The following is a 23,378-nucleotide window of genomic DNA, read 5'->3' on the forward strand; positions in this document are numbered from 1 at the left end:
GGGGGGCCCACAGATGCTCCGCCTCAGTGAAGGAAAGTCCTCAGACACACACTCATACACAAACACCCTTACACACACACACCTACACACAAGATGGTAAGAATCCTGAAATCGTGCCTCTTTTGCGGCTTTTCTCACTCTTGACTCTCACTCTCTCAATTGTTTCGCTGCCTCTCAGATGGCTTTTGACACCTTCGACTCACCGAGCTTCCGTCAAACTCTCCACCACCAACACGCAGAGAGGGAGTCAAATGGACTATGGGAGACGAGGGGAAGGGGGGAAGGGATGGCAGAGAGGACAAGGACTATAACAAAAGCTAAGAGCACTTAACAGCACAATGGTACGGCGGGCCTTTCCAAAAAAGTCAGCTGATGTGCTGAAGGGCGTTCAAAAGTCCTTCAATGGGGACATGGAACAAAAGAGAGAACCTTCAGATAAACTAAAGTAAAAAACATCCTTTATTTAAACTTTGTTGTGCGTGAAAAACACATTGTCGCAACTAACATCCACTAAAATACATCAAGAAAACTACATGTACCCCCCTTTAATAAATTATCAAAATATCCCTGAAGTATGTCTTCAACCAAGTCATCGAAGCAATCAGTTAAAATAAACTTAAGTTAAGTGGATATGTATCATTTCAGTGCCTGTATCTGTCATGTCTGTAATCATGCCTGTGTGTAAGGGTTGTATAGTTCCAATAACCAAACTCAAGTCACCCTGTTTGTTTTTCCAGCTCTCTTTCCACGTATTGACTATATCTGAATGACACACACTGATAAACGCTTTTAATACACACGGATTTTCCCACTCATGGTAGCCTATCAGCGCCAGTTAAACTGCAGTATGTTAGATAATGCAGGCACGCCAACCCTGCAGTGACACAGGCTATTAATAGCGCATTAGCTTCCAGTGAGTTTCTTTTTGGAATAACAGCAGGTTTTAGCACCATGAAGGCGTTTGATATGGTCGCACCCACACGCTCAGGGTACTGAAGGGGTGGTGGGAAAACAGGATCAGTCTTTATCAGAGCAACAACCTACTCTATTTAAATACGTTCGGTTGTTGAGTTGGGGCATTACCATTTTAGGGTCTTAGCTGATTTCCAATGAGTAAACAAGTACGCTCAATTGTGTCTCAGACTCTGGACCCACACTTCGGATATCTCCATAACTGAAGAATAAAATGAACTTTCTCCAAAGTGATGCTGCTTCCTCGCTTCCTCCTCCTTCTCAATGTGTCCTTGATAGGCACAGGATGTGGTGTTGTAGGGGTTGTGGGGGATTTGTAGTCCTATCAGTCGCCCCATACGTAAGCCCCGATAAGGCTTGCGAGACAGGGGCAGAGGAAGAGGAAGTGAGTGGGTTTACAGTGGGCCTATTTCCTGTGGAGCATGGGCCCATGTGGACGGGAGTGATATGCCCCCCATGGACACCGGCGCGCTCGCCACACAGTCCCACCAAGTCACTTCCTGAAAGAGGCAGCCCTCTCTGGGGGTGACTTCCTGTAAAAGTATGACCTCTCTGTTTAAAGAGAATCTCAATGGAACAAAGACCTGCAGCCGCCCATGGGAGATGGCGTGTACAATACATCACCAGTGTGTGTGTGTGTTTTAACACTCACTCAAAAGGTTATCACTAGTGAGCATCTCGGCCCCCCGATCGCTGCTCATCTCTTTGAGTTTCACTGGCTCGGAGCAAGAATCGGGTTACATCCGAATGTGTGTGTTTCATGAGTGTGTGTGTGCGGCGAGCGGCATGCCTATAGTGTTGCTTTGCAAACACACAAAGTAAACGCTGATGCTGCCCTCTGGCCCACCCTGCTGCTCTGTGTTTACCTACAGGTATTTGTTATCCAGCCCTCTCTTTCCTCTCTCTCTGTAAACTCTTAGAAAAGGTCTTTATCTCTCAGTCAAATCCCTATAGCAGGTATCCATGTCAAACAGAACAGGAGGAGGGGGCCTCAGGGGGCCGCATGTTTGGTCTGGGTTAGCTGAGGGTCAAGCTCTGGTCCAGTCGACACACATTAAATCCATCCCTTACTACTAGCCGCCTGCGTCACAGATTACCTGGGTTTAAAACATGCGCAGTCACCTGGTGTGATGCATGTCATGCTTTCAGCCAGCGCTGAAACAGACTATTTCAATGTTGTTGATTTACTTTGAAACAGCAGTATAATGGCCAGGTTTGAATGTTAGAAGTAAAGGGACTTGCATGTGTCGTATCGGGGTTCTAAAATAAGCCTTAAGAAAAATTAAAGTAGCATCGACCCATATTCAAAGATTTAAAAACAGAGTCCCCAGGGATGCTGGTTTTGACCAAAAATGGCGCAACTGCTGGTGTTTTGCGGGCATGAAATTGGCTTTGTGTGGGTGTCGTTTGGAGAGCCGGCTGGTAAATTCTCCCGTTCTTTTGTTATAAAAGGGGGGGGGCTCCATGCATAATGGTCTTAGCCAGGAAGGTCTGGAACTGTGTCCATAAATTGAATTATTTCAATTTGAGGTAGAGAGAGTGAGAGAATAATGGAGAGTGGCTGTGTGAGTGTGTGTTGCATTTACATGTGAACATATGCATGTGTGTCGATGGAGGGGAGCGAAGGCGAGAGTCTCGTTTTTATTCTTCGACGGGGGCTCGCATTTACAAGAGAGAATATAAACCGAGTTGCAGGAGATTACAGAAGAGGCCAAATGTTACCGTGCAGCTGGAAGCTATAGTGTATTAAGAAAAGGCGGCTGGTTGAGGCCGCCATGCCACAACAACAACTTCCTGTCTGAAAATGATACTTATTCTTTTCTTACAGTACAAAGAGATGAACTATACAAACTAATGAATAGGAATAGTTGCACCCTCACAGACTTCAACGTGTTAAATAAGAACATTTGTTTGTTCATATATCTCCCAAATCACGCCAATTGAACCCCTCACATCTAAATGTTGAGATTAAGAAATCCTTTGGGATCAGTAATGCTTAAACAATAGACATGTGTGTGTTTGTGTGTGTATATGTTTGGGTGGGGGTGGGGGTGGATATATTCCTGACACAATATAATCGGCCGGGGACCATATGGCAAACTGGCAGCAAGCTATTTATCCTTATCCTCTTTGGAGGCTAAAATTAGCACTGTGCTGTTTGTAGCTTTAAGCTGGACTCCAACCGCTCTGATACGGCTAATAATAAAGAAAAGAAGAAGAGAAAAAAGTCCAGCTGGCACAACTGCTCCGCCTCCTTGTTCCGTGTCCATCCATCCACCGTCTCTTTTCCCCTCGTCACTGAATGATCCGACCAAACGGCCCTTAGTGTTAAGACCGAATCATCATGTTAATCTGACCACACGGAGTTGTATTAATATCATATAAGTGTTGCTTGAGCCAGGTTCCCCCGTAAACCCACGTGTCAGGAAAGCCAGGATTTCCTGAACACGGACCCCCTCGGCTAGCTTAAGAGCGTAGGATGACGGGGCTAATCTCTTTATCAAAAGCTTAAGTAAACATCGGTGCTCTGTGGATGCATGTGTGTGTGTGTGAGTTGCTTATTTGTGTGTGTGTGCCAAGGGGCCAAACAATGCTTCTCCACTCAACAAAGTGCTAATACCCTGTCTCTTTGCTCTCCCCCTCCCTCCCTTCTCTTCCCTATCCCTTCCTTCAAGTGAATGCCCGACAGTACAGTACGTATCGTATCCATCTCAAATAAGAAGACATCTGACTCGTTAGTCCTGTCGTCCAAGGTGATCATGTGAATCCTCCAGCCTGCTACAAAGCTAGCATATGACCAGAGGCCAGAGATGGGGACTCGAGTCTGCGACCCGGACTCGAGTCGCACTTAAGTCGCACACACAGAGACTTCAGACTCGACTTGGACTCGTGTGTTGGGACTCGTGAACAATCATTGTGTTTTCTATTGTTGGCGTATTAAAGGTGGGGTAGGTACATTTGAGAGAAACCGGCTCGAGATCGCTAGAATTTGAAAATACACAACCGGAGATAATCTGCTAGAGGCTGCTACTTCCTTATAGAGCCCCTCCTCCAACACACACGAACGCGCACATGACCAATGAGGGCACGAGATAAGCTTGTGCCCAGATGGAAGGCTGACAGGCAGGTAGGCCATCCAGTTACTTTAGCCGGGCTCATTACGCAGACGTGCGCGCCTCTGTTACTACCTCGTAGTAACACCATGGCGACCGGCGGCACACCTGCGGCTGTACCGCTTGTAATTAGGTTCAACTACAAACACTTCGAACAAAACGCCGGCGGCACCAACAAAAGGAGCGCACACTGCAAAGTCTGCAATATCAAAATCAAGGATGCTGGCGCAACAACGTCAAATTTCATCAGGCACTTGAAAAGTCACCCGGAGAGGTCAGTCACATTAACGCATGGACGGTTAGCAAACATGTTTAGCTCAGCATCAGCTGTGTCATGTTAACTTAGCTTGCTACTAGCTTTGTATTTGTGATACTGATTTCTGATTCTGAAGTGTTTTGCTTATAAGTCATTTGCATTTAGCTAAAGTGTGATGTTTGTCCTCATATTGCATTGCAATACCCTGTTTAAAGTGATCATATAACAAACAACTAATCAGTTGATACTTGATACTGTATGCTAATAGATATAGGAGTGATAATAACACAGTACATGCTTTGAACTTCTTAGATATAGCTGTGCAGTATTCTGAACAGACTGGATAGCAGCAGACAATAGAAGGCTTATTACAACCAGAAGAGACATGAGACTTTTATTTTTTTAGAGACTTGAGACTTGACTTGGACTCGTGACCAAAGACTTGAGACTTGATCAAGTCTCACCCCACAAAGACTTGAGACTTGACTTGGACTTGCAAAAAAAGACTTGTGAACATCTCTGCCAGAGGCCTCCTGGGTCCTGAGCTCAGGTCCTTTTCGAGGGAGGAGGAAGGCAGAGTCCGAAACAGAACGATAGGAAGAGGAGAGAGAGTTTAAGGTTGTTTCATCGGCCAGATGTGATGCATTGTGTCGGTGATGAGGTGCCGAGATTCCCTTTGAACCTGTACGGGCCAGGGTGAAGAAGCAGGGCGTTGTTTAGTCTCTGACAGTGTGTGTGTGTGTGTGTGTGTGTGTGTGTGTGTGTGTGTGTGTGTGTGTGTGTGTGTGTGTGTGTGTGTGTGTGTGTGTGTGTGTGTGTGTGTGTGTGTGTGTGTGTGTGTGTGTGTGTGTGTGTGTGTGTGTGTGTGTGTGTGTGTGTGTGTGTGTGTGTGTGTGTGTGTGTGTGTGTGTGTGTGTGTTTCCCTGAGTGATTCCAGGCAATTGGAGCTGAATTGGAAACAGACAAAATAAGGAATGACTCTGAGAAGTTTCCCAGGGCAACAACACAAGACCCACCCGACAAACAACACAAATCATTTCGCGAGTGAATGAGCACGCTTCCCCCTTTTTTTTTTTCTCTTCTTTTAATTTGCATGACAAGGGAATTACCACATTTCAACTTGTTTACATTGACGAATCACAGCTGAAGGAATTCCTTCCAAGAGGAGATATCCAGTAATTTGACAAAAGTGGTGTCTTCTTTCGGGACATGATTACCCCAGAATGAAGCAAAGTATGGTGCTTCACAGAAATAAACCTGGATGGCGTCTTGGACACTTTTCAAACGAGATCTTGAATTGAGAGGCTCCGAACCAAAGCATGTTCATGTGTCATGTGTGGAGAAGAGCTTTTCTTATTCTAATGTCTCTCCCTGCACACAGACTGAAAAAGTGCTATTTATTTGTGTTCGTAGTAGAGGTACTAAGTAACAAAATGGTTTCTCTGCATGTGCCCCATCCTAGTGTTAGGAGCGGCGGGCTGCCATTATGAACGGGCCCGGGGAGATTACAGATACAACCGAGAAAATGTCTCGACCATGAGGTTTCTCCCATGTTCCCCTTAAACTGTTCCCCTTAAACTGTGGGTTTTCTCTGGAAGGGTTTCCTTGTACGATGTGAGGGTCTAAGGACAGAGGGTCTAAGGACAGAGGGTCTAAGGACAGAGGGTCCAAAGACAGAGGGTCTAAGGACAGAGGATCTAAGGACAGAGGGTCTAAGGACAGAGGGTCTAAGGACAGAGGGTGTGGTTTTTCTCATCCTGATATTCTGAACAATCTGTGTTGTTGTATTTGCTGTAAAGTGTCTCTACTGTATTATTATATGTACAGCACTTTGGCTCCACCAAAAATCATTTATAAATGTGCTATATAAATAAAACTTGATTTGATTTGATTAAACATTTTGGTATGTTCACATTGATCTTGTAAGATACGTGTGTTGTGTTTACATTGTGTTACATTGCCAATTGTGTTGTGTTGATTTGTGAAACCCTCCGAGACAAATATGACAAATAATATTGGGCTATATAAATAAACTTGAATTGAATTGAACGTTCCTTGTGATAATCTCTCCCCCCCCGACACACAGGACGCCTCTACAAGGCAACAAGTGTGTGTACATAGTATCTTTTAGCAAACACCAGGAATTAGATATAGGCATTCACGCCAGTCGCACATGAAAGAAGAGCACTTCCTGTCTACAGACAGCGAGAATGTGTCTACATCATTAGCGTGCCACAATTATAACATGGAGCTAAAGATACACTTCCCTCCCGCGTGCTCTCCCTCACTGAAGCAAATGTTAAACGAGTGAAACAAGCGGCTGTTCTCGGAGCAGCAGCAAAGTACAGGGTGCGTTCCAGGTGCACGTATGACTAAAGCAGGGAAGATCAAATGCAACACAGGCTGCTTTGTAAAAAAATAAGAGACGTAAAATGATGCCAATGGTTTCATTTGGCAGAGAACACATCCTGAGCGGGCGCACAGACTCACGGCACGGCAGCAGGAAAGAGAGCGAAGCTATTTTGTGTGCATGCATGTCATGAATGAATATGTATTTCATGTAAATTGTGCACACGAGGCATATTGTAATGGTCTAGGGTCGACTTTGCATTTCTTTGGTCATGCAAACATGCCCACATGTAACCAACAGACGAGAGAGAGAGAGAGAGAGAGAGGATTTAATGTAGCAGAAAGACAGAAAGAGCCATGAGAGAAAGGGGAAGGAGACTATGAGAGGACATATGTGCAAATATGACGCTGTGTACACGAGCAGCACATCAATCCAAAGGCAAACAGACAAATAGCCGCTGCCACCTTGTCAAACAGTTTTATAACCATTATCTTCTCACAGATGAGACGTTCACGCAAGCCAATAAAACACGAGTTAGGGATCCTGATTGACTTAGCAGATGATCCTCTCACGTGGGGGACGGAGAGGAGGTGGTCCGCGAGGCTGGAGGAAGTCACTTTGTTGACTTGTGTTTCTGATGCTTTCATCCGATGACCCCAGCGGCCGGGTGACACCGGTCCTAATCCTTAAAGCAAACTGGCCCCTTGCTGTGGGAACCCGATACAATGTCCTCTTTTTCCGAGAGGGGCAATAAAAACACATCGAGGGCTATCGTTTCCCCAATGCGAGTCTTTACATGTCGGTTAACGCGTCGGCCGCGGCGATGGCTGTAAAGATCTTAGTGAATCTGATGGAAGGGGGGCGTGATTGGAAGGCACACACGTTTATTTTCCCAGGTAATTGCAGATAATAATGTTTGAGATGCAGTAAATCCTGTCGAGGCTGAATAAACATTCCTACCGGCAACGTGGAGCTGTGGAGGGATGTTATCTCAAGTTGTCACATGACACATTACCCTTTATGCCTTTCAAATATTGATTTTAATAAACAGCATGTGAACTGGAAGTTAGGCTTTTGGAAGCCAGCAGATGTGAAGCCGTTTTGAACACATGCGTACACACACGTATCCCGCCATGGGACATGTGGTGAGTTTCAGGTGGCCCGGTCACCGCTCTCTCATCTCTCAGAGAAGATATGGCTGTTTGCTAGCAGCACCTCGAAAGACTCCCAGACAACACTCAGCAGCACTTAACACACTCATCGGGGATAACCGCTCTGTCTCGCTCTCTTCTCCTCAGTCACACACACACACACACACACACACACACACACACACACACACACACACACACACACACACACACACACACACACACACACACACACACACACACACACACACACACACACACACACACACACACACACACACACACACACACACACACACACACACACACACACACACACACACACACACACACACACACACACACACCAAAATGTTTTCATTGAAACCCTCTCCTCATCTTGCTCTCGTTTTCTGTCTTTCTGTCTTTCACTTTTGTCTTCTTCTTCTTCTTCCTCTCTCCCCCCTGTGTTCATGCTCTGAGGAAATCAAAGAGAGATCTTGTTTGTCTCTGCCAGCTACTGTACGTACACACACACCTCCAGTTATACAGACTGCAGACTAATCAGGGGAGCCACATACCTTTTATCTACCCACATAGCCTCACATTTAAACAGATTACAGGAAAGCTGGACACCAGTAAGACAATTACCGGACCAACGATCTCCCTCAGTAACGTCTACGACATCCAGACAACCAGACACAACTGCTATGTTTCTCCTATGTTCTATATCTCCCCTTTTTATTTATTTTTAAGTTTGGCCAAAATAATTTGGAGTTTTAAAATGTGCACAAATTAATGCGTGCTACTTAAATCCAATCTCAATTATCTGGAGGTTCACCTACTGCTCTGTTTAAGTATGTTTCTAAAACCATTAAGAGGTTATTGCATGTGTGCCAATGCAGCTAATTCACACTCATATGACTTTTAACAGAATATGTTCAACAGCATCTAAAGACTACTGGGAGATAAAAGCTTTCCAGCGAGGGGAAAACACACACACAGTTCTCTCTTCCAGTCTACTGGACATCGGACCAATTAATCGGTGACTTTGAAGGGGCCACGTGAAGCCGAGTGATTGGACGAGCTGGATCTGGCTGCTGATTGCCTGGCACCCCTGTCCATGTCCCCGTTTCCTCGCCCCGGCCCTAGAGACTGACCAATGAGCAGGCAGAGAGCAGCAGCTCCTCTGCGTGGGCCTGACCTTGTTGCGGGGCACTGAGGTCGGACGGTGGGTGACAACATCAGGAATATTCTAATCGATGGGGTTCACAGCCAATGGAAGAAGTTATATATAGAGATTCAGAATGGATGGGGTGAAGCTGCATTAGGACACGGTATTTAGATACACGTCAAAACAGGAGAACTCATTCCAAATGTGTGTTTGGGGCCACGACACAAAGGAGGAAGAGAAAAAGTGTGTGTTTCTTTGGTCATTAGGGAATCTCAGATATTTCCTTTTCGATTATATTCTTGATAGCCTTGCTTTCAGGGTTCATTCATATCTCAGATTTGAAATCACTATTATCATCAAGTATAACAAATGTCATTGTCCAGACTGGAGCATTAGTTCAATGTGCAGAAGAAATAAACAACATTAAAATAGGATTTCCATATATTTTATTTCGACATATATGGTTTACGACCATAAAATGGCAAATATTCACATACATTTTATGTTGAGCATTCCTCCAACTACACCAGCCAATAATAATGAAAAAAAAAAACGAACTCTCAGAGCTAGATATCAGACCAAACAACCAGAAATCTCAGGCCACTACTCAGACAGGAGAAGTGTATGCAGACACCAACACATTGCCTTACAGGGAGCTGTTTGCCTTGGCGCGGCTCACTGGTCTCTTCACAAACGGTCCGGGTAATTGGCGATACATATCTAATATCGCCAGTCAACGCCTCGCTCCCTGGATGTTTCTGACAAGCGGAGAGGGAAACCCTGTAGCTTTCAAAAACACAGCGAAGCCTCCTCAGCTCCGCATCGCTGCAGCTGCCCGATTCAGCGCCTGAATGTTATTCTGTTTCCCTCGCACGCCAGGCCCTCGGAGAAGCCAAGGGGTGTCCTTACAAATCCACACGGGCAAAGAAGAGTACTTTATACCGGGAGAAAAAGAGAGGGCCCGCTTGTGTCCGTGAGGGACCCCCCCTCCTCCTCATTCATCGCAAGGCATGTATGATCTGTTGGCTTTTCCTCTGCCCTTGGAGCATTACTCTTCACAGAGAAGCATGATCCAAGGCAACACCAGCTACAATGAGGGCTTCTCCAGAGGGCTTCTGGGTATTAAACAAAGGGCCCTGTTGGTAGGAACAAGCCAAACAAACAGCTGGGCTAATAGAGTGGGACTAATTAACTACAGGGCCGCTCTCCGACTCTCCCTGTCGGAGCTGGCGAGATGTTTACAAAGACCTCCCAGAGAAAAGGAGGAGAAAAATAAGAGGCTTTCTTCTTTGTCTGCTCTTTTCGGGAGAGAGGACTGGAGACACCCAGGACTGATTTTAATGACATGTGTGAAGCAAATGTGATCCACCCTCCATTTTCTTCTGTGGAATTCAGCGCTAGAAAATACCACTGGCATTGTGGTCAAAGCTAAACACACCCAGAAGCACCGACTCAGCAGTTAAGCATCGTCACCACAAGCAAAGAATAAAAAGCATCTTCGTTTTAATTGCTGACATTCTTGCTTTGACACAGATCACGGCTAAACACCTGCCGATCAATACAAGTCCCCAGAGCTATCAATAAATATCTCCTTTTTAAAACCCACATAATCATAACATTGATTCGGTTGCATTACATGAATAGCTTCTCCTGCATTTGAGTGAAACAACATGCTTGGGGATACCTCTGATCTTACGTAAAGAAGAGTCATCCTCACTGTAGCGGCCACTTGCTGTTTATAGTGTTTATTATTATATTTATTTATATGTATTCTTAGTTAGTGTCATAAGTTAAAGTAGTTTATGCTTTTATTTTGAAGGCATGTTTTGGGCACTGGGTGATTAAAGCACCTGATTGTATATTGGAGACAGGTGGGTGGTGGGAGCCAGAGCACTAGTAGGCAAACGGTTTTTTACCAGGGTGTTTCGAGACACAGGCCGTTTCTCAATCGTGAGTACACATGCTGCAGAGCCACTCTTTCAAGTACGTCATAGAGTGGTGCAGAATGCTGGGCATTTAACATGCATTTCAACAGTCCTTCGGCGCCACTCTATGACGTAGTATACTTGAAATAGTTGCTCTGCAGCATGTGTACTCGCGATTGAGAAACGGCCAGGGTTTTCCAACCACAAGAAAGGAAAGGCTTCAAGGAACCAGCCATAGGAAACCTGTTCATTGTCAATGATATTGGATCATAATAAATGCACAACGGAGAATCTTGTCTGGACCTGGATCCTTGCCCTGCGTACGATCTGCTAACTAGTGCCTCAGCGGCTGTATTATTTTAAGTTAATTATCTGTTTTATTTCGATATGATTTTGGCCGCTACACTCACTATTCCTGCAGCTCTTGCATTTGAGAGTGAGCATGCTATGTTTCCGGGTATAGATGGGGTTTGTATACTAGTGCGCAGTGACCCGTGCAGAGAAGAGGGCAGAGCAGAGCATGTGCTCAGGAATAGCCTCGGAAAAAAAAAAAGGGTGAGAGAGGAGACTGGAGTTCACTAGTTAAAGGGCCTCGACCATCCAGCATCCTTCCTCTGAGCTGTTTCGCTCTGCTGGAGGGGGAAGAAGGAAGGATAGGAGGAGGGGGAGGGAGGATAGGGAGACAAACAGGGAAGGAATTAGAGAAGATTGAGCAAGGGATGAGGTGTGGAAGGAGAGTGGCTTGATAGTCTAAGAAAAGGGTTGAAGGAGAGAACAGGGGAAGGAGAGAAAGATGGCCATTAGCGGTGCAGCTCTCCAGGCAAGAGTGGAAGAAAGTGGAAGAGAGAGGGAGGAAGGGAAAGGTCAGTGAGAAAGCAATCTGTAAAAGGTAGAAGAAATGTAAAGACAAAGGTTGGGGCACACACAAGAATGAAACAAGGGAAAGAGGAGAATATAGAATAGAGAAGCAAGGAAGGAACTCAGAAAGGTAGAGGAAAGGTAAGATGAGTAGTGGAAGATAAACAACATGGAAGGATGCAGAGCAACACAAAGCCAGAAAGGAACAGATCGAAGAGGAAAGACGATATTCACCAAAAGGAACAGAAACGTGAAAAATGGGAGATTGAGAAGGAGTGAAGGAAAGGAACAAAGAGAGGTGAGAGAAAGGGAAGGAAGAGAGATAAACAAAAGGTAGTGTTTTACAGAGAGTGGGAGGCATGGCAAAAAAAGAGGAGGAGAGAGAGAGAAGCACGGGGATTCACACGCGAGGAGAGAGAAGCCGACAGAGAGCAAAATGAAAGAGGGACACACAGGAGTAGGTGGGAGACAAGGGAAAACTGGAGAAGAGAGGGAGGATGCTAAAGATGAAAGGGCGAGAAAAAAGAGGGGCGGGGGGGGGAGGTAACGCGGGGTGAAACTGTCGGGGGAGAGAGCGAGCAAAGTGCCAAACAGATAAATAACCAGCTTACCGGGATTACCAAGTGACTGACACGCCAGAGCCGACGTGACGTGGCAGTGATAGCTCTTAACCCGTAAACCTGAACGCAGTCCAACATGTCCCCCGGTATTCACTGGTGTGTGTGTGTGTGTGTGTGTGTGTGTGTGTGTGTGTGTGTGTGTGTGTGTGTGTGTGTGTGTGTGTGTGTGTGTGTGTGTGTGTGTGTGTGTGTGTGTGTGTGTGTGTGTGTGTGTGTGTGTGTGGTGTGTGTGTGTGTGTGTGTGTGTGTGTGTGTGTGTGTGTGTGTGTGTGTGTGTGGCCTAGCATTACTATACTTGTGGGGACCTACATCTGTTTACATACTCACGTGTGGGGACTCGCCGCCCTTATGGGGACAACATGGAGGGGAATCATTAATTTTCGGGTGAAGACTTGGTTAGGTTTAGGGTAGGGTTAGGCATGTATTGGTTATGGTTAAGGTTAGGATAAGTCTCCAGGAACTGCATGTAAGTCAATGTAATGTCCCCTGAAGTGATGTATACATGGTATGTGTGTGTGTGTCCATATAAACACTACAGATACAAAGCAATTACACACATACATGTTTGTGCAGGCCTCAGAGAGAAACATAGGAAAGCTGTTTAATTCTCTACTTTGATTTAAAAGTCTACATTTGGAAATATACACTACGTGGTCCAAAGTATGTGGACACCTGAACAAGGTTCAAGGTTCTTTATTTGTCAAACTACAGAGCAGTTATGTCGATGAACATCTTAGGTCACAGGCTTCTAACATAACACCCATCTGATTTAGTTTGTTGCCCCATAGTATGTGCGTAATCATTGCTGATAATAGTTCATGAAAGTTGTGCGATTGTAAAGGGAAGTGATACCAACAGGAAATTATAATACAGTCGCAATATTCTGTGTTTTAGATATTATAATTCTACCTAATATCTGTATTTATTTGACACTGGACACTGGAGGTAATAAATATGATACAAATATGGCTTTTAAAAGCAGATTATAGATTGTTTTTCTACTTGTTATCGTCCTAAATTGACCGAACTTCGCCAATGGGTCCCGCAGATACCTCAATGTGCATTGCTCCAAACTCTCCTGTAACACTCAGACAACTCAAAAGCACCTCATTCATTGCATCCACACACACAGACGTGCACATGTATACACACACTAGCCCACATTTTACCCTCTAATGAACTTCAACAACAAACGAAAACCTACAATAGCGGGGGGATATGTGGAGGTAGAGAGAGGGAGATGATGAGAGGCAGAGAGAGAGAGAGTGAGAGGAGGTGGGGCAACATAAGGAGTGGGCCTATAATTGGAAAGATGTGAAAAATGAAGTGTCAGTTTGGTCAATAGAGGGCAAAGGTCACAGAAGCAGGAGCCCAAACTCGGCACAGAGCACGCTCATTAGAGCGACCAATCAGATCCTGCCTGGCTGCCCCAGACCATTAGTCATCAGAAGAAGAGGCGTGCACACACTCACACACACAAATATTGCTTTGTCTTCCTCCGTTTCACTGTAATTTCGCCCCAGTCTATTCTCCTCTTCTACGTCATCCGTCTATCTTTTATGTTTCCTCCACTCGTGTCTCACCTCCGTCCCCCGGCTCCTCTGTCGAGCATTAATGACGACGAGTGAGAAAAGACGGAGAGAATGTGAAAGACACGGAAAGAGAGAGAGGATGAGACGGACAGAGAGACAAAGAGAGACAGAGAGTGTGTGTTGACTATATAAATGGCTGCTCATCGGAGGGGAAGCATGGCGGCTCTGTGCTCCCACCCAGGCTCTGCCTCCTGGCAGCCTGCAAACCGCTCGCCTTGACATCGCCTTCAATAATATATGAAGTTGCTTTTTGCCTACAGTTTGTTAGCAACGCCGCCACACCACGGCCAACCCATCCTCCCTCCCTCTCTCCCTCTCTCCCTCTCTCTCCTCTCTCCCTCTCTCTCTCTCACACACACACACACACACATGTTCTTAGCATGCATACACATTAGGTCCAAGAGAGGGCAAATGTGTTTGACCCTATAAATTAAGGATAGACATAATACCAACGGAAAAAACCCTCAATTCAATTCTTTGCACTTTTCACATCTCTTTTAGTCTGAATTCAGGCGTGTAAACATATTCAAGCAGCCTGTAGTAACAGTTGCCACATTCAAAGCCATTATTAGTGTCAATAAAGTCAATCTATTAAGTTTAAATTCTTCAAAAAGGTGAATTAAATCCTTCCAGATATACTAAAACAGTAAAATCCCCATCACTCTTTTATGACAGTAGAAAATAACGAGATCTGCAAACCAAATCGTAAAAGAGCCCATAAAAACTGTGTGGTCTGGGATGTAAAGAAAGCAGAAGCATCCAAACACAACGTGATATGCTCAGATCTGTAAAGATTGGATGCTAAATAGCCGTAGCATTAAACAAACTATTGCCGAAGGGGCAGTCGGACAGAAGCCACTCAACGTCTTCATGTCTGCTCTGCCGACGTGTCCCTGAGACAGTGAACGCCTACCAGGTCCAGAAGTACTCTAATATAGCTGACCATGACCTCTGACCTCCATGTGAGCTACGAGCAACTGTTGCACCAACGTATTCCAACTTCAAATATCCCGAATGAGCCCGTCAATCCTCATGGGGACTCATAATAACGTTCTTTTTACATGTCTTGGTGAACAGCAAACCGTGCCCGTGTGCTTCCCTTCTGGTCCATTTCATTAAGAAAGAAGGTCAGTCTCTTACCCTGTTCGCTGCTGTTGTCCCCGCTGTGTGAAGTGTGTCCTCCGCTGGACGGTCCCGGCGTTCCTCCAGAGCGCGTGGACGCCGTGTCATCGTGATCTCTGTTCCAGGACGTCTGTCGTAAAGAAAGAGGAGAGAACGATCAGTCAAATTCAACTTCTTGACATCGTTTGATGTGTTATCGTGATTTTTAACGCAGGCATATGTTATAACCATGCTGTAGGTCAGGGGTGTCAAACTCGAGGCCCGGGGGCCAAATCCGGCCCGCGACTTCATTTTATGTGGCCCCACGAGAGCTTTCAAAAAATATGATGCGTTTATTATACGGTTACATGCTACTTTACGGAGGCACGTTGCCCATAAACTCCATGTCCCACAATGCATCTCAAATTTGACTTTTTTCTCAGAATTTGGCTTTTCTTTTTAAATCATTTTGTGACATTCTCACTGAAGAGACTTACAATTATTTGCCCTAGACTTCTGCTTTCAGACGTAGTTAATTATGAAGGTATTACCCTATCCGATAATAATCCAATGCAGAGCCAATAATGTCATATAATACATTATTTTATATATGTTAAATATTTATATACGTATTTTTATATAGTCTTAAAGTTACAACCGGCCCAAAATGCGAATGTGGCCCGCATTGAAATTGAGATTGACACCCCTGTGTACGTGATGTGAAAGGAACATTTACACAAAAAGCTCACACTCCAAACTAAATGTATCATTTGCCAACTCTCAGCCCAGTCACGCAGCGTGCGAGACCCCCGCAACAATCTTATGGAATGAGGATTATGAGGGCGGCATGAAGAGCGGACGAATAGCGAGCGAACATGTTGTATTAGTTCCCAGCTTTCTGAGGCATGCAATCCATGGCTGCCTCCATTTGGCTCAAACCACTAGCAGATGAAAACACAAAACAGCTACAACTTAAGATAGGCCGCAGCGAGCGAGCGCCAGGGAGTGATGTCATTGGAGCAGAACAGACCAGAGAGACTTGGACAGAGAGAGGTAAATAACTCAAAGTATTGCTCCACAAGAATAAATCATGTGTTTTGTCCAAAATGAAACGAAATGACCAATCCCACTAATGCAGATTTCAATTTCATCTGGGAGGCAGAGCCAAGACAGAAACATAACCAAATAAGATGAAGTTTTCCCACAACTTCTCTCAAACAAATACCGCATGACCGACCAAACTGAGGCCGACTTCGACCTTTATTTAAACAAAAGAGGTTTTAAAGTTCATTCCGTTCTCGACGACTTCAAGAAACATCAGAGATGAGAAGAGACGCGAGAGACCTGGGTTATATATAGTAGCGTGTGTGTGTGTGTGTGTGTGTGTGTGTGTGTGTGTGTGTGTGTGTGTGTGTGTGTGTGTGTGTGTGTGTGTGTGTGAGGGTAAAGGACAGTTGTCAGCTGCACACCGGAGAACAGGGGAGTAAGGATACAAACACTCAAATACAAACACACATTAATAATACTAACATATTTAGTACACACACACATTTACATTCACACATACACACACTCTGCCCCATACGAGGCTGCTGCATATTATTGAAACCTAACCAGATGTTACCTCTTATCTCTCAGTGCCTCTGAAAGCAACATTACCACCGAGGACAGGAGAGAAAAGAGACTTCAGAATAGAAGAAAATGGAATCTAATGTCTTATCACACGCAGCAATAGCTATCACAAGCAAACACCCAACAAACAAAACACCCCACACACACTGAGTCGAGCCTACTCTGATGCCTGTGTGAGTCTATCTTTGCTCTGCCAAATCAAATGAAGCAGATATCAAGGGGCAATGTGGTGTTTGCATCATGCTCTTAGGGCTACGTGACGAAATGAGTGATAGAAACCCAGATGGAGGAAGAGAGAGAAACCCACTGGGGAACAACTGGTTTCAATTGGGATACTACGAGACTGTGTGAGGAGGTTCAGAGCCGAGTTGAGAATTATGAAAAAAGGAGTAGACATTAATTCATGACAGGGTTTGTTTTAAAGAAAATGTAAAAGGAATAGAATAACAGAAAATAATAGACAAGTCAGCTAATTCAACACATTTGGGGTCTATTAGAACCCGTTTGATGTTCCTGGCCTATGAAATTATAATCCTGTCCTTACATGGACGATATAATCGTTGTTTTTCAAATTAGGCTTTGAGGCTTTGCAATGAAAAAGGAAAGTCCCGCAGAAAGAATGGGGATTGTGATTGGGAGGATAAACATTGATTTTAAAGGGGGATAAGACACCGAGAGGCGCTTTTTTCCCACTTCTTTCAAATTATTTTTTGCTGACCGTAGAACGCTGAAAAATGAAACACCCGTGCATGACCGAGCAACTCCAGGAACATCAGACGTGCGGTAATCCAGACCATATGCTCAGCACGCAAACGGTTAACGCTGGCTTCTGCTAAAAACGAGCAAAACTTGTTCATTCCGAGCTCAGTGAAAAAGAACTGCACTGCGCCCGGGGGATGTCAAACGGCAACAACCCCAGAGCCTCAGCAACAAGGGTGTTTTCTCATTTTCTTTTTGTTTTAATTCCGTCACAAATTGCACTTGAAAATATAATTACAAAGTGGAAGAGGGGAAATGACAAACTACTGCATTAGCTGTAATTGAACAAAAGAGTGCTTTGCCTGCTGGGAGGTGGCCGCTGAGGCCCCATGGGAAAGGGGGCGGGGCTGAGGCCGGGCCTGGTGGCATCTCCGCGGGGACGGGGAGTTTATTTATAATCACAGGCCGCCCTCGGATGGAACAGGCCCGGCACTGATCTAACACTCAATTAATACACACACGGCTGAGATCACACAACACACACATACCAGCACGCACCGGTCGCACAGCATCCATACAGACAGTCAGTTACACACACACACACACACACACACACACACACACACACACACACACACACACACACACACACACACACACACACACACACACACACACCACACACACACACACACACACACACACACACACACACACACACACACACACACACACCACACACACACACACACACACACACACACACACACACACACACACACCTTTTATCTACCTTTTGCAAACACAGAACTGCCATACTCACATTTTCTGTTTGACAAAGCACACACCTTGACCACAAGACACACAGAGAAAACAAACACACCCTGTGCCGACTACCAACGAGACTACGGCTCACAATGCAGAGGTCCACCTTTAAAACACGGGATATGGTAATCCACGGGATGAATAGACGTGTACACGGAGAGCTGGAGGAAACAGGGAAGGAGGGAGCTGTCCCTCTGCACACATAGCTACACACTTGATTTATTCGATGTCCCCTTAATGAGCCGCCGTGGTCCCCCCCCCGCCCTCTCTTTAACTCTGTCTCCGTCTCTCCTGTGCGGGATGTAGATTAATTCAGTGCTTAATTGTTTGCTAAATTCAATTTCCCACATTCTATTCTGCCTAGCTTTAGCTAAACTTCTTAAATCTGCCGCGCCAAGCCGAGGGAACCCTGTTTGTGAGCCATGCATACCTTTTTTTCATTAGCATCTCTCTTCCTTCCACCGCCCTAATTCGCCATGAAAAGATTTTCCTGGCTGGAAATTCTGATTCCGCTATGATCGGCGAGGCATTCCAATCCGATGCATTCTCATTGTGCCGCGTCTAAGATGCGAGGGGGGCTTCCCTTTCTCGCTGTGCCAGGCCCCATATCATACAAGCACTCATGCAAGATATGTTGCCTTGCCAATTCATTTGCAATAATAAAGGAAATGGTTAAGGTTGTTGTGCCTCCCCCCCTCACGCCCGGCCTTTCCTGACTCTGAAATATCTTTTGTGATGATATGGATATTTACTTTTCACTCTGTGCCAGCGAGCGTGCAGGAATAATCATATGTGCATACTTAACGGCACAGACACAGATATCCAAATAACCCCACACACATACACTCTTCAGGGGTGGTACATCTGAATCAAAGATGACAGTTGGGCTACTCCATCCCCCAGAATGCTTTGGTGCATATGTTCTCTGTGGTTGTTTTCTTTAACACTGTTTTTGACCTTTGCAACAGCACTGCTTCCTCCAGTTGAGTCCTGCAGAATGCCATGTGTGGCAGCGGCGCGATGGCCTGCAATAACCGCGGACACATTCTCCCACTCAGCCGAATGCTGCTGGGGAAGCTGTTAGTGGAGGGGCTGAAAGGCCAGCTATTGTGAACTCTTGTTTACTCTGCTGTGCACTGGGACCAGATCAAGCAGGATCTGCCACTCTGATAACCGGCCCGACTACCTCCACCCCTCTCCTCCCCTCGCTGCAATATTAGTGCTTCCAAAATGAAAAGAGGGGCTGATAATGGTATGCACAAAAAAAAAGGGGAGTGGGAGAGCAAAAGACCCTCCTCCCTCCCATTCTGTTCTGCACTCCCCTTCCTCCCCAACTCTTCACAATAGACAAAGAAAGAAGAAATAACCTTATAATTGCTGTAGGGGGTGAGGGAGAGAACTGGATTTGGTCTCTTGAGTAAGTATGCTACACTGAATAGCCGTCAGGTACTCTTCAGTCGGCTTTTTAAAACTGCTGGGTTAACCTCATAGAGACAACCAAAGATAATTACATGTTTGAGATAATTACCAGAGCTTTCAAAGTCCATTTAGATGACACTCGCGGAAACTGACAAACTGATTTTCTTTTTTTCTGTGGCCTCTTCCACTTCACTTCTCGCTGCAGACTCCTTGTTTACTCTCTGTGAGCTGAAATCCAAACAAAAACATTAACTCGAGTGCCCTCCCCTCGCCGCTATCTCACCCCAAACAAAGCATTTTTCCCTTTTTATTTGGTCGCGAATGAAACGGCGGGCGCGATTTTTTAATGACATGTTTTGCTGCGGTTTACTTCGTTAGCCTAGCTTGACTTTCCGCCGCTGCGCTGGGATGTTCTCCGTGGATCCCTTGGAGACGGGCTGTTTGCGGCGGTGGCCATTGTCAGAGGCTCGCAGGGGGTTAAGGGGGAGAGGAACTTTCCATTAGCTAAGTACACATGTGTTAAGCCAGGTTATTGTTTACTTAGCCAAAGAAACCACAGCAGGCCTCGGGGACAAGACATGGCCGCCCATCATCAGTAACACGAGACACAAGCCGGGAACTTTATTTGCAATTGGGATTTGGTCCCCATCAAAAGAGAAAAGCTACAACACAGTGCAGCTCTATTAAACCCTAGCAAAAGGACATGACTTAAAAACAACTAATAATAAGAAAAATCCAGAAGTACAAAGTAAGTTCTTATCTGAAAATATATATAAGACACTTGTGTTCTTTGAAGTCACTCTGGCCTTGATTTGCTTAATCAGAATCACCCTACTTGCTATTCCAGCACAATAATGAAGAGGCTAAGAAACACACAAGTCACGTGGTCGCCTCTTTGTATCACTTGTTGAATCCTTAACAGCCGCCCTGCATTCACTCCCCCAATGGGAAAAAAAGGGGAGTTCAGGGAGAAGGGGAGGGAGAAGGGGGTGTAGAAGAGGGAGGGGGCGAGTGGGGGTCAAACCTCTCCTCTATTCAACTACAAAAGCTGCCATTACCAACAATCACCGCGACGATTCAAAAGTTTGTATGGCGACCAGCAGCGAGCCACTGTCGGAGAGCGGGGGACTGGAGAGAAGAGGGCGAGTGTGTGTGCCTGCTAAGTCGGGTGTAACTTGATCCATACTTCAACGAGAAGCGGATAGATTAGCGATAGCGGTGTACTGATTAGGAAAATAGTGGCTGACCCCGGCGGTCAGGGTTTCCATTGAGTTAGGAGGGGAGGGGGCCAGGGGTCAGTCTTTGACCGCCAGAGTTACCTAAACCAACACTGCTGGGTCCCACTGACCTGGAAACCAGCACTCGTACGGCATAACGGGGCCAGTTGTTGGGGAAAGATACCACGATAGCACTATCAAGAGCAAATTCTTACACGGTGACCACAACACTAAGCTCACACAAGCATGGTTTGTTTAGGAAAGATTGAGCGGGCCGTAAGAAAAACAGAAACGGATCCCGAATGTATCGATGTTATTTCAGATCGAAGACTATTTCACATTCTTTGTACATGATTTAAACAAATGGGACTCTGAAAGGCCACACATGTCCTCTTGTTATAGAAATACCTCTTCACTAAATGGACTCAACAGATCAACTGCAGGGCTTTCAGAGTCGTTTAAGACGCTCCACTTTCACCAAAAGAAAGGCGGACAATATTTTTTAAGGGAAATTTCAATTATTCCCAGCACCACTTCAGCCTGCACGGCTCAATCAAGTCGAGGAGCTCTTGAGACTTGGAGTGAGTCCTCAGCACTATTAGTACTGTTCTGCTCTACAGCGGAGCCCGGCCCTCCGACTTCATTAGCAAATTGCTGCACCCCTCCCCGTGCTCTCTGCGCAATTAAAGGCAAATGTGCAAATGACGGTGTGCGGCGTGGAAATACCTCCCCGCTTCTTCAGATTGAGGTGAGCATGCGAGCCGCACAAATAGGGATGCGGCGAGCAGAGCAACTGCTGCCACATTTCCACAACAACAAGAACTGCAGCGTAGTCAGTGCACAAGCCTTTCCACATTAAAGGCCTCTGCTAAATCAGTCTGGGATTTTATTGTATCTTTCATGTTTATATCCATCTGAACTCAAAGCAGGATGTATATGTCTAATGGGGCAACTGGAAATGTGCTGCTCATGTGAAGAAATGAGGCAAACGTGGTGGGAATCTCTCCAGGGAGCGGCAGGGAAAGGGTTAAGAACGTCCAACTGGTGCTAACCAGTCACTCCACTCACATAGCACCTGAGGGGGGTGCTGCATTTATCAGGCCAGTCTGAACACACACATGCACACAGCAGTGAAAACACAAACACACACAGATACACATATGCATACACTTGCAGACAGATGCATGCACACAGCTCATGCACTTGTGCACACACATACACACACACACCTTCTCAGAAAGGCACACACAAACACAGGAGGGTGAGCCCAACTGGCTGGGCTGCATTCACAAGCCAGCGCAGAGCCTCTCTGACTTGTTCACCTCTCAGCTATGCTCTGCTTTCTTTTGAAAGGGGCGCTCGGCGTCCCTCCACTCGCCTGCTAGCAGGCTAACAAAGTAATGTAAAGACACGTAAAGACTATTCTGAAAATGACTGTTATGAAGCAAGGGTGCATAATTCAGAAAGAAAGTCAGCGTTGTTGGATTGTTGAGTTTAATAAATTCAAAGTATTTCTTCCTCTGACATTTTTTTCCCTCCTCTGCTACAGTCGCCTTACTGGAATAAATTGGTTTATGAATAAATGAGCCTGCTTTCTCCGTCTTGTTAACATTGTTCTTTTGTGCAAATTCTTAGCTATTTTTTCCAGTCCACTTCAACTTTATGCCCGAGGGCATATATTAAAAATACATATGGAAAGAGATAATGCACAGACAACGCAAATTCGTTAAGGATGTCACTGCCTAACAACTGCAGATAAGATGTCACACAAAAATAGCCTGCAAAACTGAAAAAATATATTCAGCCGCAAATAAGTTCTGAAGTGCAGTGCCATGAGATCCAGCAGGGAGAGGCATGCAGCCTGTTTGGATATGCTCATTTACACACACTGTGGGCAGTCTCAATGTTATCCTACAGCACCCCTCAATAATACACATGTGTCAAAAAGTTTTCCCTGTGTTGCAATGCAAACTCTGCCTGTAGGTCATTTCTATTATTCTGTCACATCAGAGTAAACATGGGCTTATGTGGTTTTGCCCTGAATTTGCTTTATGTAGGGACCATCATTATATTAAAATAGGCCATGTCTGCAGTCAATTAAAGATCTGCATCAGAGCCTCAAGCACAACATCATTTCCTTCATATACCTAGAAACCCATGGGATTTAACACAGTCTATTTCCATATCTATATACCATAAGACTTCATTCTATGTCCTGACCTATCTATTAAAAAAAAAAAAACTTTTGACAACTGAATCCCCGAGAGTATACAACCAGCCGTTCAAAGAGACACTTAAATGCACAAGTGGCGTCTGTGTTATTTAATTCTGTTCCCGGATTAAATGAAGTATAATCTTCCGGGTGATCTTTCTCATTTCCATAATCAGACATAAGGGCTGGAGTGCATGCGCGGAGGGGGGGGGGGCTTCCCAGTCCGCTCCCAGTCCTGCCATTCAGCCTGAACATTAAAGCCGGTGGCTGCCTCTCTCTACTC

At 45.4% G+C, this 23,378-nt stretch overlaps 1 protein-coding gene across 1 annotated transcript in view; it reads right to left on the minus strand.

The window, feature by feature from the left end:
- Positions 1-23,378, minus strand: part of LOC117459435 (homeobox protein Meis1-like) — a 100,837-nt gene that overhangs the window by 70,250 nt on the left and 7,209 nt on the right. Inside the window, exon 7 of the mRNA XM_034100213.1 lies at positions 15,073-15,242. Within this exon, the coding sequence (XP_033956104.1) occupies positions 15,073-15,242 (170 nt within the window). The remainder of the gene's footprint in view (positions 1-15,072; positions 15,243-23,378) is intronic.

This window comes from Pseudochaenichthys georgianus, chromosome 15, assembly GCF_902827115.2.
Source record: "Pseudochaenichthys georgianus chromosome 15, fPseGeo1.2, whole genome shotgun sequence".
Taxonomy (NCBI): domain Eukaryota; kingdom Metazoa; phylum Chordata; class Actinopteri; order Perciformes; family Channichthyidae; genus Pseudochaenichthys; species Pseudochaenichthys georgianus.